The 15,571-nt window shown below is 42.5% G+C and overlaps 1 protein-coding gene across 1 annotated transcript in view; it reads right to left on the bottom strand.

Moving 5' to 3' along the window:
* Positions 1-3,609: 3,609 nt before the first annotated feature.
* The window catches only part of LOC124607326 (acetylcholinesterase-like), a 141,542-nt gene continuing 129,580 nt past the window's right edge, over positions 3,610-15,571 (bottom strand). Inside the window, exon 10 of the mRNA XM_047139627.1 lies at positions 3,610-3,887. Within this exon, the coding sequence (XP_046995583.1) occupies positions 3,722-3,887 (166 nt within the window). The 3' untranslated portion in view covers positions 3,610-3,721. The remainder of the gene's footprint in view (positions 3,888-15,571) is intronic.

Here is a 15,571-nt window from a genome sequence, read left to right on the forward strand (position 1 = left end):
GTTGTGAGTGCACTATTCATTAGCTACAGCAAAAGTGACATCCATGCACGCGCAATGAACAATTACTCTCAGTTGCTGCTTGACTGTTCCACATCCAGTGTAACGTACCCAAAGGATTACGAAAATCTTCTTCGCGTATAAATTTCGTAGCGTAAATTCTACATTACTCATGGACGAACACAATATTTGCAGAATGCTGCGAGATTATACCTGTACAATGAGTAAAGAATAGGTATCCTCTGTAGAGGCCTAGTGCAAAAAAAAAGTTTTTTTTTTTAAATGAAATTTATATGAATTCAGTTTTCTGTCTGTTTCATATATACCGTTCCTACGTACACCATTGAATGAGAGGTCGTGTAATTTTTATAGGATAGGGGGTGCTGCTGAAGAAATATTTTATTTCAAACTAAGAGCGCATCCATGCATCGGATAATCACGTGATTATTTATGCAGGTGGATAAGACACTGTTGTGTACTCTTTGTACCCGCATCAAATCATTCAAAAACTGACATAACGGGAATAGTACAGGTAATTCGTTCTCCTATTCGAAACCTATTAGAGATTGTCTAGTCAAGTGCTTACATCAAGTTCTTAAATCAAGATTTGTGTGTAAGTATTGAAACTACATTATTTTCAATACGAGTTTTTAAAACTATTTATTTATTTTACGGCTGTTACAATAGTACCAAGAAACAGGCATCTTTTTGTCTAAGCATACATTGTCGAGAACTGTCAAATAAGGGTACAGTCTACAGAGTGATCTTCTCATGCATTCCACCGTCTCTTGCGTAGTATAAATTTGGATGTAAATTACGTATTTCACAAAACTAATGAAAAGAGAATAGTAAATGAATATTCCGTTTTCTCTGCAGGTGCACAATCAATAAGGCTGTAATAAACCATACCAGTTCGTTATGAATTGTAGCTGTTCAACGTTAAGTAACCTACTGGGAAGCCTTAATAAGTTTGGTTACATATTTTGCTTCCTTCACACAGCTGGAGACAAACTCAGATCGATGTGGTAGTTTTGATGTTCCGATTAGTCACTTTCAGATACATTGTTAATTCATACAATGTCTGTACTAATACAGTGTTGTATCTTCAGAATACAATGTCTTTCAGACCTGCGTGCACATCTGATGCAACAGACACTGTTTCTGACGTTTACAGATGTGACAATCTTAACGAAAGAGTTTCGTATTCTCTGATTATGCGTTGACGTCAGCACTTTGTGTCACATGAAAATTTGTGTTAGTCTAGGACTCAAATCTGGACTCTCTGCTTATTGCGTTAACCACTTCGTCTGCCCGAGCATGCATCCAGGGCTGGGCGGAAGTTTCGTAAGTCATATAGTCATAACCCCAATGCTTGTACAATTTCTGAATCCTGCACAGTGAGACAAATTTATATCGTCATTTTAGCTCGTCGTAGCATGCATCCATTCATGCAAGTCTGCAGAACATTAGGGCATTGTACGGTGAAGGTACAGACACGGCCAAAAAAAAAAAAAAAAAAAAAAAAAAAAAAAAAAAAAAAAAAAAAAAAAAAAAAAGACATTGTAACCAACAGTTACATATCCAAGCCCCGACGGGCTAAAGTGACGATATAATATTTGTCTCCCTGTGCGTTAAACACGAATAATGCGAGCAGAGAGTTGTGACTGCGTAACATACGGAAGATAGATCCGTCCTAGCGGTACGCTCAGTAGCGAAGTGGCCTTTGACAGTGGAACTGCATGAACGTCTCGTTTATGTCTCTGCGACAATAGCACACGCACATTGTTGTTGTAGTCTACAGTAGTCTCAGTACAACTTACGCCCTGCGATGCACCATGATACTTTCACAGTGAAAATGGACGTGAAGTTAAGTTTCACGACCGGGTATGCACGATCAAAAGCATTGGAATTTGAACAATTTTTACAAGATGACGTATGTATTTATTATCATAAACTATTAGGGATTCACCTTCCCATTTTGAGTAGCGTGGTCCACGTGAATATGGCGGATGATGGCGGCTTCTGAAAGGACCTTGAACAAGGTGAGTGATCTTCAGTTCAGATATCTGGACATACACAATGACCCAATGAAAGTTGAACATGTGGGTCTCGGCCAGAGCTACTGTTTGACATGAGATGGTGATCATAGCGTTTAGAACCTACGGCACTATGATAAGCTATACGGCGGAAAAACTGGTACACCTTAGCATGCACCCGGATCTGAACAGGGTGCAGCACGTGCACACAGACTTTACTACACATGTCCCGTCCTCACTGAACATAAGCAGATGCCGTGTCATCACAATTTACGACAGTAAGCCAGAAACGTGTTCAGTATGTGGGCAAGAGGGGCATCTCACACCAAGCTGAGTGTTACGTCGACAGGGGAACGGAATACGTCGACCAATCTGATGGTGCTTCTAATGGCGTACGTGGAGCTCCTTCAATCTGTACCATCTATTCGTCGACTGTCGACACAAGCGTAGTCTCCCATTGTTCCTGAGCAAGCAGCCCCCAACATGGCGTCAGGGCACTACGGATGGGCAGGCCTTGCTCCCTGTGCACCCCCCTCCCCCCAGTCTTGCACACAAAGGTGTAAAGGGGTAACAGCCCTTTTAGAAGAGGTTTTCCACTGCAGACTTGCTGGTAAGAACCGACGCTGTTGTCCTCGATGGCAGCCACCTCCAGTTATTGTCGGATACCGAGTCACATGTCCAAAACCCTGTGCACCCTGTCTCCATATGCCTGACGCTGACCGTTCTACTACTTGAAAAAATAAAAAAGCAATTAAGGCCATCGCTCACGAGAAGCGGTAAGACCGGGTAAAAAATAATACGAAATGTGGTTAAGTCGACTGCTCACGATAAGCGGGACGTTCGATTTTGAGTCCTGGTCTGGCATAAATTTTCATGTGTTGTAAACAGCTGAGGTCAATGCCTCGTAGCATAACGCAAAACTTTCTTAACTATGAGACACGTTTCGCAAGTTTCGGAAAATCCTTCCCGCTTAACGTGTTCTTGTCAAGAGGAATCTGTGTATTAATACGACTGTTACGGCAAATGATTGAACAGATACCGTAAAGTAACTTTCGTATAATTAGAAGCCGCCATTTACACACTTATTTTCGCCACGTAACGCAAGTGCCATATTTAACCATTGACAGAGTTGGAAAAAACATCTATACAACACAGATCACGAAAATTTATAAGTGATTTAAACACCGTCCGCCCGAATGTGAATCTGGTGGTTTACCCATTGCACCATCTATCTCGGTCTTGTAGGATTCGACGTGTTCTGATAATTGACCCAGTGTTAGTAATGCTATGAAACGTGGTGTAAATATGAGCTCTTTCTCTTTCTCTCTCTCTCTCTATCCCAACACTCACACACAGACACACATACACACACACACACACACACACACACACACACACACACACACGTGTTCCTCAACAAACACCTGTAAGCTCACTGACCAGTGGTAATGTCAGTTCAGAAATCTGTGTATTACATGTATCAGGAATGAATGTAGTTAATAATAAATGATTTGTAAACGGCAAGTGATTCGAGGGTACAGCTTTACACCTATAACGATTAATACTGTCATGCATATTATTGTTATTAAAATGAATGTGTTTAATTCGTTCTTATTGTCACTTCAAACAATATTACGGAGCAACCCTGACAGTGCCGTGTCCCCAGAGTGTGCTCTCATCAGTAGGCCCTATGTTCCAGGGAACGGTTGCAGCGGTACATTCTCGTCCCAGAAGTCCATGCGGTCCTTGTCCTTCTCGTGGCCGAGCGTGATGTTGGCTTGTATCAGAAGGTAGCTCCTCCTCGTCATGTCGTAGGGCTCCCAGACCACAGGATCTGCAACTGGTGTCGGGTTTCTGCGGAAAATATGCACTTATTACTAAAGCTTAATTTTGTCCATTTTTGATGACATTTGTCCGACTAGTATGTTGACTGCTGCACTCAACTTGACATCCTGATTACAAATAAGGTTCTCTATACTTCTTTTATACTGGCGGTAGCAAACCGGAGAAGCAAAGTACGTGATGAGAATATCGTTTTGGCCATGCCTGTTATCAAAGCTCTCGTTGTCCAGCAACTGATTACAACTTCAGACAATGGTCAATAAAATGATATCTACAATAAATGACATACTTGGTTTGAGTTGCCTATAAATAACAGGTAATGTGAACGTCTCGATTACTTTTAAGAACTAATTTGCCTGCAACGCATATACCATTTCCTAACAACCTGTAGCAACGGATTACATTATATTTTCTTCAGTATAGGTGAGGTACTTTGAGAATGGCCATAAAATATCAAAGGATATTTGCCACCATATGAAATCATTCGCCGTCACGTGGCTAGTCCTTATGCATGAAATTCAATGTAACGGATTTGTAACTTCCCATGACGTAATAACAGTGAGCACCAAAAAATGGAATGAAGTGCAATATATTAGCTGCCATTAGGGTCGAAACCGTACAGTGCCCTAATTACAGATCGTTATATTAAATACCACCAACTGAGGATTAGAAGTCTGCATCCTTTGATATTTGATACCCAGGAAACCACCTCCATTCTCTCTCAAGTGGCTGCTTCCTGTTGGAACACCTCTACCTCAAACTCGTAGACCTAGAAGATGTGCCTGCCCGCCCAAGTGACCTCCATTTGTTCTCGCAGCCTCTGAACAAAACATCAGGTGGTGGCATTCCTCTGCTCGGGAAATTCCATACTCGCTTCCTATCTCTGTCTCTCTCAAGTGGTTACTTTCTGATTGTGTGAACACGTGCACGAACCACCGTGCCCCCACACGCAGATGGAGGTTTCCTTCCCTCCTCAGAATTCGGTGTTCCTATTGGATAATGCTGGGGACAAAGGGAAAACTGGCGCAATTTCAATATCCAAGATAGCGGGAAATAGTCCAATTTCACTACCCAATCAGATTAATTGTTCAACAATTTACATGAGTCAAATAGTTCACTTAAAACGTTCACCACCAACTTACAAAGATTCTTATTCTTAATAAAACATTTTAAATGTCTGAGAGTCACACACAAACATTTTGCGAATCAAGTAATTAAATTTCCGCCACAAATAGTTCGTAGCACTAAATATATCTGGGGTCTTGTATGCAACAATATTTGAGAACACAAGCGCTCTCGTCTACAACAACTTTTCCATTTTACACTAAGCATTTCTGGTGAAAAGAAAAAACCTTCCAATCGCACACACTTGCGATAATGACACCCATGTCATCCACCGACGGCAGGGGCCGCGGCCGAACCGGCGAGGAGAGGAACAGACACCCACACACTTGTCAGCGATGCCAGCACATCTCCAGGTAGCCAGGTATCCACATAATGGTCTTACCAGATGCTCAGAGGCTGGAGAGAAGGCTACTGTGACCGCCAAGCAATCAACCAATTAAATTACATGGGGGTGATAATCGTCCAGCGCAAACTCAAGCCATATTGAATCTTCTCACGCAGTACACACGTCCACTTCTGTCGCTGCTCAACCAGCGTACTGTTTACTTTGCTATTCAGCCACCCAGAGGGCACTGAGAGCGCCACTGCTGGGACCTGTCCACGCAGTTGCAGGCAAGAGCCGACAAGTAGGAGCATACTTTGTACCCACCAGTCGCGAGAGCCTAGGCCACAGCTTTCGGTCAGCTGAAGCATTGTGCCCACTCCTGCTGCTAGCCACAACAGAATGTGGGACAAACCAGTGTGGTTTGGACATATAGTTCCAATTCCACCTTCAACATAGGCTTTACAGTAAAATAATCCAATTTAACCAATCCGAAACGGGGGTGTTGTTGCCGATACGCCTAGAATTTCTCATACAAAATGTACTTTTATATATCACTCTATAACTGGGTAGTACAGCTGATTTTATTATGATGGTCATCTCTCCCTGTGTAGGTGGGAAACTGAAGTTTCATTAAAAGATCTCGCCGTAACGAAATAACGCATGATTACTGCTCCAACTCGTGAATCATATCTGTGGTGCTCTTGCCCTCACTTCCAACCACCCCAGCGGCAAGTTGCTGGTATCAAACGGATTGGCTAATTAATTAAATTGATCATAAGAGTCCCTTTGCATGACTCGTAATTTTTCTCCTGCAGTCAGATTATATTTCTCAGATTACCTTTACAGCTGTTTCTGTGACGTCTCTAGGGGATTCCCTGAGGCTAGGCAGTCACATTACCCAATACCAAAATCGGTGGTAACCGTCATCAAATAGCTGAAGATATTCAATGGTTATCATGTTCTCTCTGTCTGTTGCCTAGTCAAGCTAGTGGAAGCATTCCTATTGACTCCCGCCAAATTAATGGCTGGATACTTCGAAAACTAAAATGTAAATCACTAGACTGAAGGCGCTCTTCTCGATGAACACTATTGAGAAAATTTAGAGAACCAAAGTTTGAAGCTGACTGCAGGAGTCTCCTGCCACCAACATACATATCGCGTAAGGACCACTGAGATAAAATACGAGAAACTAGCGCTCCTAGGGAGGCATATAGACAGCATTTTTTCCCTCACTCTATTTGCGATTGGAATAGGAAAGGAAGTGACTAGTAGTGGTACAGGGTAGACTCCGTTACACACCGTAGGGTGTGGAGGTAAATTTAGTCTACCTATTAAGCTGTCACTCCATCCATTTATAGAGACAAAACTCACGGAAGAATGTTGTCTCTTACTTATCGAGAGAACGAAAGACAGTATTACTGCTGTTGATTGTCTCTCAGTAAAAATCTTCATATTAGGCCCTAATTTTCCCATTACAGTCACTTCGTGAGGTGTAATTGAGAGATTGTAATATGTTTTCCCGCAAAACTTAGAAGAAGCGGTACAGAGGTCATCTCTCAACTCCCCTTTCGTCAGATTATTGCTTACCTGCCTAATTCTCATGGATCTTCCAGTAATCGATATACAGCGTTTGAATCCAACTGATTTCGACAAGTAACAAATGTTCCAGTCCAGTCACAGACTCATGCTTATTCACTCGAAATACCATCATGTTCAAACAGCACTGTTCCATTAGTTCGAAGGCTATCTAGTCTTCTACCCGTCACTGACTAGGTAGAGAGAGACAGCTATCACAATGAGAAAAATAGCACACATACGTACAGGAGGGTAGTCGCAACAATGCAGAGTATACGTGGACTGTACAAAGAAATTCAAAAGAATAGCTCCTATAATTCATTGATAGCGAATGATTGTCTATAAATATCCCCCTGTACGTGTCCCATCTCCTTTATCGCAATCCTATGATTACTACGCTAGAAATACGAAGGTATAATGTTGTCAGAGTCTTCACTGAGAGCACAGTGTTTCGTGAGAAATCACTACCTTTTTCAGATGTAGCATATCTCCATACTACGAGTCTAACAGTGTCAAAGAGTTTCCAATACGCTATCCACTGAATCATTCACATTGGTGCAACAGCGTCACACCTCGACGTATAATTCAGAGCTATGAAAGACTAGGGGGAGATATGGCACTTAATTACAGTATTGCATGCCTACCCCCACCCCCCTACCACCCTCCAACCCCGAGGGACCACCCTTGGTTCTCGCGTAGTCCTAGTTATTTATTTAGAAGCAAACCCAGTTCTTCTACACTTATCCAACTATCGAACATCGAAAGTCAGTTAACCATATACAAGCCAGACTAAATCAGTTTCAACATGCCCTCCAGTAACAGCAGTCATCTTGGTACTTCTTGCACCTTGATCCGAGTTGTAGTGCAACAGCCTCTAGGTGACATACCGAGAGAATTTCCAGACACTTGCCTCCTGCATCGTCACATCTTGGTGGGGGGAACACATTCTACATAAAAATTCCACGCAGATGAACCTGAGCCTGACAAATTCTTCTCCTTTAGCTCAACGAATTGTTTGTTCTTAGTGCATGGGTTGCTTCTCTTAAGATTCAAGCAAATGAATTCCAACCCGACCAACGCATTCTTCTTCAGCTCGGTCTAGATGCTTACTGCCAAGCATTTTACGGCAGTTAACGTTTCCGATGACAGCGTACGGGCTCTCTAGTCGTATTAATGTGCAATAGATTTAGATACGTTCCAGTCAACTACCAACTCCACCACAGGTCTTATCACCTGCTTGCATCCAACTCCATCACATACGAACATTCCACATCTAAAACAAATACACAGCAAGAGGGTATACAGTGCATGTTGGAGGGTACATTGCGCCAGTATTATCGATTACAATCGATGACAATCGCACATGCTTTGAGTAAAAAATTGCCTATATACTTCCACAAGTATCCTAATCCATCCCTGTGTTTCCAGGAGAAATACACCACTTTCCTGGAGATTTATCTTTTTCTGTCATGTGTTGGAATGGACTATGCCAACCTATACAATTCTAGCAACATCCACATGACGCCTTTGCTTCACAGATCAGAGATGCAACACTATCAGATGTGGATTCACAGGAGTGGTAGAAAGCGACTATGGAGTGTCGAGCTGTAGAATCGATGGTGTCGTCGTGATAGCATCTGAATCCACCTCATTTCGATGATAAAGAGCGTCTCCCATCAAGTCACAGAACTGTGCTGATTCTCCCAAAATCCCATCACGTCCCGATAATGCTGTTCCAGTAGTTAGAAGGCTGTCTAGTCCTCTGACCATCACTGACTAAGTAGAGAGTGAGAAAGATGCCACACCAACATGCAGGGGGAAAGTCACAACCATGCAGAGTATACATGGACTGCACAAAAAAATGATCTTACAGTTACAGTGGAAAAAGAGAATATATACTGAGGTGCGAAGGTGGGCATCGTTCAAATAGAGTTAGGGAAACTGTGCAGCAAAACTGACATATATATCAAGGGGCAGTTGACGGCTAAATACGACACATTCTGACTCAGCATTCCCATCCTCGAGAGCAGCAATGTTAGTGCTTGAATACTCTTTGTGCCTGGTGTTGCTACAATAAAATTACAAGTTCGAGAGACACCACAGGATGCATTTCAAAAGCAACAAAGTTCTGCGAACGCACGTGATCTGCAGTAAGTAATATGTGCTGCAGTGGAACGCAAGTAAATCTGTGGCGTTGTTTTGCAGAAGATAGTTGGAGCATTGAAATGGAAACGTGCTCTTTGTGATTTTGGTCATGCAGTCATTCTAAGACCAACCAAAATTCATTGCAATATGGTATAGCTACTCCAAGAGCTTTCGCATGGAATAAATGTGGAATTCAAAGCTTAAACAAACGATTTTTTGCAGAATACTGTCGCATAATTTCCAAACGTTAGTCAGTGTTATTTAAGTACAATGATGATGTGCTCGGTATTCCATCCCACCATTAACAAAAGTGCCATTATAACTAGAGTCCTCCATACCACTTACCTGCATATGGACTACATCCTGATTTGAAATTTAATCGTCTTACGATCCAAATACAGCCAATCCACAGAAGCAATGGAAAGAGGTTTCTGCAAGATAGCTACCAAGCATCTGTCAGGGATTTTTAAGTACAGTGATGCTATAAGTGATACCCCCTACGCCATTAATAAACATTCCATTAAAAAAAGAGTCTCCCATGTTATATGCATGCAAGTGGACTCCATTCTAATTTCTAAATGTAATTTGCTAATGAATGAAAACAGAAATAATGCGGCGCACTCGAATAAGTTGCATGTAACATAGGTTCCAATTGACTGTGAGGGTTCTTTAAGTACTGTGATGCTGTGTAGGGTACTCCATTCCAAATTTAACAAATGTTTTCATTAAAACTACATTCTTTGAAATATACTTCCGTATATCTAGCATTTAGGGAAGCTCACACTCGAACAGTCCATTTCCGTAGTTATAATTCAGAGCTTAAAAACCACGTTCTTTTTAGTGGGTGGATCTTCCTGTCATATTCATACATAAGTGGGAAGAGTCTGCGACACAGTCACTGCCAGACAGGTAGATTTCCGATGAAGTGGTGACTGGATGTTTGAAATTCTAAGATAATACGCATACGCTACAGGTGGTAGCTACTGCGATATTCCAGACAGCTGCTGCATCAGATTATCACTTTTAACGTTAGACATTTCCAACCCATATTGTTTCATTGTGGGTCTGTAGACGCTTTCGTGCTATCGCATTTTACACCAGGTGCAATTTAACAGTTCAGCTGTTACAGCAGCAGACAGAGTTATCTCCTTTCTAGCATGCTATTCACTTGCAACACTCCAACCATTTAGATGAAGCGTGCTATTTCTGACCGACATCCATTCCTTTACCGCTACCTCTGAAAGGTCTAAGAGCTACATTTTCTGATACGGCTTTTCACGCTTTCTTCCAACATGTAACCATTATGAAGGATCTTCCTGCCACATTCCTACAGAATGGGAAGAGTCTGTGACACAGTCGGTGTCAGGAAGGTGGATTCCTGATAAGATGGTGAATAGATGTTTGGAATTCTAAGAAAATAAGCACAAAAATAGGAAAAAGAACTGTAAGAACTGGTAACTACTGTGATATTCCAGATATCTGCTCCATCAGAACAAAGTAACTACTGTGATATTCCAGATATCCGCTCCATCAGAACAACAGTTTTTAATGTCATCCATTTCCAATTTAAATGTTTTGATCACGGGTCTTTTGATGCTTTCTTGCTGTTTTCTACGTAGTATTTCTACAGCCATCACATTGTCATCCCCAAGCAGGAGGCATGATTTCTCAGCCCTCACAGAGATGAACTTGAGAAATTTATTACGTATATAGCTGCTAAAATCACCACAAACATTCTAAAGTGTTCACCATCTCGACTCCTTCTTCCTGCAAAAATTTGAACGTTGCTAGACACTTTAGAGCAGAACAAGCACACTTGGCGAATCACGGACACAAACATTCTAAAGTGTTCATCAGTTCGACTCCTACTTCCTACAATAATCTGAACGTTGCTAGACACTTTAGAACAGAACAAGCGCACTTGGTGAATCACAGGCATGTATATGTACCAAACAAGTGAACCATCCACACACGCACACACACACACACACACACACATTTGGTTTCTATGGCATCATGGGATGGAGGAAGTTCTCCTCATGAAACTCACCCTTTCGTGTGGGTTATGGTGCATTAAATGGACGGTAGACTATAGCGCTGTATCTGAACACAGCTTTGCATGGGGTGGTAGAGCACACTAGCTGGCCGGGAATCTATAGTGGTGTACCCAGACGTGCATTTGGGCCTGGTGGTATGGCACATTAGACCTGTTGTATAGTGTAGCACTGTCACCAGATGAGGGGTGTGTGATTATGCAGTACAGGACAATATGAGGCTTACAAAGGGCAATCCCTCCCTCCCTCCCTCCCATAGACACCACGTGTATGTGTGTGTGAGGGGGGGGGGGGAGGCCTTACTTCTTCGGTACATATGGATGTCTATGTTTCATCATGTCTGCATGTTCTGCTCTAAAGTGTCCAGCACCCTTCAACTTCTTGGTTGAAGGAGGAATGCAACAGAATGTGTGCGGTGTTTTTAGCAGCTATCTGTGTGGTAAATTCTCAAGTTCACCTCTGTCAGAGTTGAGAAACCATGTCTCCTAGATGCTGATGACAATGTGATGGCTGTAAGAACACTACGTGAAAACAGCAAGAAAGCATCAAAAGGCCCATGATCAAACCACCTAAGCTGGAAATGGCTGACGATAAAAATTGCTGTTCTGATGGTGCAAATGTCCGGAATCTCACAGTGACTGCCAGTTCTTACAGTTCTTTTTCCTACAGTTATGCTTATTTTCTTCCTATACTGGTATATGTTATGGAAGACTCTAAGTGTAATGGAACATCTGTTAATGGTGGGAGAGAGTTCCAAGCATAGCATCACTGTACTTAAATAGCACTGAATGATTTTTGTAAGTATCTGACAGTAATTGTTTTTGTATTCTTTGAATTCCACATAGCCGGCCGCGGTGGTCTAGTGGTTCTAGGCGCGCAGTCCGGAACCGCGGGACTGCTACGGTCGCAGGTTCGAATCCTGCCTCGGGCATGGATGTGTGTGATGTCCTTAGGTTAGTTAGGTTTAAGTAGTTCTAAGTTCTAGGGGACTGATGACCACAGAAGTTAAGTCCCATAGTGCTCAGAGCCATTTGAACCATTTTTTGAATTCCACATTCATTGCATGCAAACCTGTTGGAGTAGCTACACCACCTTGCAATGATCTTTCGTTGATCGTCGAATGACTGTCTGACCAAAATCAAGAACACCACATTTCTCTCTCACTGCTCTCACTACTTTAAGCAAAACGCTACCACAGATCTACTCATGCTCCACTGCAGCACGTACCACTTCCTGCAGATCATGTGTGTTCACATAACTTTGTTGGTATAGAAATATGTCCTGTGATGAATGTAGAGCTGTTGATTTTAATGTATCAACACCATCACGAAAATATTGATTAAGTAACACAGCTCACATCAAAGACGGGAATGACGAGCCAGAATATGCCGTACTTAGCCTTCAACTGTCCCTCGACATATATGACAGTTTGCTGCACAGCATCCTCCACTCTATTTGAATGAGCCTCATCTTCATAACTCACTATATATTTCCGATCTCCACCTTTACTTGGAGGTCATTGTCAGCTGCCATCCTAACATTAATATGCATAGACCATTCATGATTAGATGATACATTATAGCGGACAATGCCATCGATCTGAAAGGTTGACACTACATAGTTTCTGTCTAACAGTCCTGTGAGCCCACATTTTTTTTGTGTGTGTTTGCGACTAACCTGTGAAATAAAGGCATCATGTGGATGTTGCTAGGATCGTATAGGCTGTCACAGTGCAAATAAACGTGTGACAGAAAAAAGTAAATCTCTGGGAAAGACAAAATATTTCTCCCGGAAACAAAGGGGTGGATTAGGCTATGAATAGGAATATATAGGCGGTTTTTCACTTGAAGCGTGTGAGATTGGGATAGATGGATAATCGACAACACTGATGCTGTGTACCCTGCACCCTCCGTCGTGTATTTGTTTTAGATGTTGGATGTTCATACGTCATGGAGTTGACTGCAAACAGGTGCGAAGATATGTGGTGGAGTTGGCGGTTGACCTGAATGTAAGAAAATCTATTACACTTAATAGGATTAGAAATCTCACACACTGCTATTGGAAGCATTAACTGCCGTAAAATGATTAGCAGGAAGCACCTACTTTAGACAGTGATGAAGACACAAAGAATCAGTTCTACCACCAACTGAACAGTACTCTCTCTAAAATACCCATTCAAGATAAACTAATTTTACTTGGTGATTTCAATGCCAGAGTGGGAAGGGGCAACCGTTTTTGGAGAGATGTCATGGGTAAACAAGGGGTGGGAAACTGCAATGCAAATGGGTTGCTACTTCTTGGTCTATGTGCTGAGCACGAGCTTTTCATCTCCAATACCCAATTCCGTTTGCGTAACCGCTATAAGACCACATGGATGCACCCACGCTCCAAACATTGGCATCTTATAGACTACGTTATTACGCGACAGCATGACAAGAAAGACATTCTCATCACAAAAGCAGCACTAAACATTGATGAGTGCTGGACGGACCATAGACTTTTAGTCAGCCGTTTGAGAGTACCAAAGTATCGCAAGCCACGATCCCACTTTTCAAACCCACCACGCAGAAAATTCAACATAAGCAACCTGAACAACAAAAACGTTCGCTCACACTTCCAAGACATACTGTCTGAACAACTTAACAAAGCTCCAGCAACCACAGATGACGTCGAACAAGAATGGACCACATTAAAGAACATCATCAAAGAAACTGATGAGAATGTTGTTGGTTGTAGTGCACGGAAAAGAAGTGACTGGTTTGATGACAACCACGGAGAAATCCAAGCCATCATCAATGCAAAGCGGGATGCTTACCTATCCCTTGCTCAAGATTCATCCTGCGCAGAAAAGAAAGCACACTTTCAAAAACTCAAGCAGAAATGTCAAAGTGAAATACGAGTAATCAAGAACAAATGGTGGCAACAGAAAGCCACAGAACTCCAAAATCTTTCCGATGCAAGGAACCTGCGTGGCTTTTACGCTGGTATTAAAGAGCTGTATGGACCTATCCGCTCCTCATCAGAAGCACTGAAAGCTGCTGACAACTCCACCATTCTTACTGAAAGTCAGGACATCTTAAATCGTTGGAAAGAGCACTTCAGCTCACTGTTAAACAGCCCTTCTACTGCTGCTGGAGATTTTCTCGAAAATGTCCCACAGCACCCTCCAAAACCCTGGCTGGCTGATCCTCCAACTTTTCAAGAATTTTGCAAGGCACTCAAGAGTGTGAAACCTGGGAAGGCTCCTGGACCTGACAGCATCCCGATGGAGCTTATTGAGGGTGGCGGCTTGCCTCTAAAAACTAGACTCTTCTCACTTATTATATTAATGTGGGAAACTCGCAAGGTACCAGCTGACTTGAAGAACTCCACAATTGTCACCATCTTCAAAAAGGGCGACAGAAGCGTCTGTGGTAACTACCGGGGAATATCTCTACTCTCTGTCACTGGAAAAATTTTTGCAAGAATCCTTTTAAATCGCCTCCAGACACTTTCAGAGACTATACTACCTGAGTCTCAATACGGGTTTCGACCTTCAAGAGGGACAATTGACATGATCTTCTGTGCACGACAACTACAGGAGAAGTGCAGAGAACAGCAAAAGCCTTTACTACTTGTTTTCTACGATCTAGAAAAGGCCTTTGATACAGTTCCCAGAGAAGCCATGTGGATGGTCTTAAAACGCTTCGGCTGCCCTGAACATTTTGTTGACCTGATTGAAGCTCTCCACGTTGATATGACTGGACAGGTCCTCTGCTAGAATGAAATGACTGGTGAATTCCCAATAACAAGTGGGCTTAAACAAGGATGCGTTCTTGCACCTACATTATTTGTATTGTATCTGGCAGCTATGCTTTACGAGACAACCGTAAACAATGCAGGAATAGAACTAAAGTACAGGTTTGATGGAGGATTATTCAACCAGTCCAGACTCCATTCAAAAAGGTTCACCAGTACCACTCGTGTGACAGAGCTGCAGTATGCTGATGACAATGCCTCTCCAGCTCATTCACCTGCAGAATTGCAGCTGTCAGTTGATTCCTTCAGCAGGGCGTACGAACGATTTGGTCTCTCCATCAATATTCCAAAGACAAAGGTGATGGCGCAGCCAACTCCTGGCTCCTCCGTTCCTGACTTCAGCGTATCCATCTATGATACACTCTTGGAACAAGTGGACCATTTCCTCTACCTGGGAAGCATACTGTCATCCAACTGCTCATCTGGAAAAGATGTGGAGAATAGATTACGTGCTGCACATGCAGCATTTGGTCGTCTTACAAAGCGTGTCTTCCTGAATAAAGACCTAACACTGTACACCAAACTGATGGTGTACAAAGCTGTAGTCATTTCCACCCTGCTATATGGTTGCGAAACCTGGACGTTATATCGCTGCGATCTGAAGAAACTAGAACGCTTCATCCAACAGAAGCTAAGATATATCATGAACCTGAAATGGGATGACTTCATATCCA

Source organism: Schistocerca americana, chromosome 3 (genome assembly GCF_021461395.2).
Source record: "Schistocerca americana isolate TAMUIC-IGC-003095 chromosome 3, iqSchAmer2.1, whole genome shotgun sequence".
Classification (NCBI taxonomy): Eukaryota; Metazoa; Arthropoda; class Insecta; order Orthoptera; family Acrididae; genus Schistocerca; species Schistocerca americana.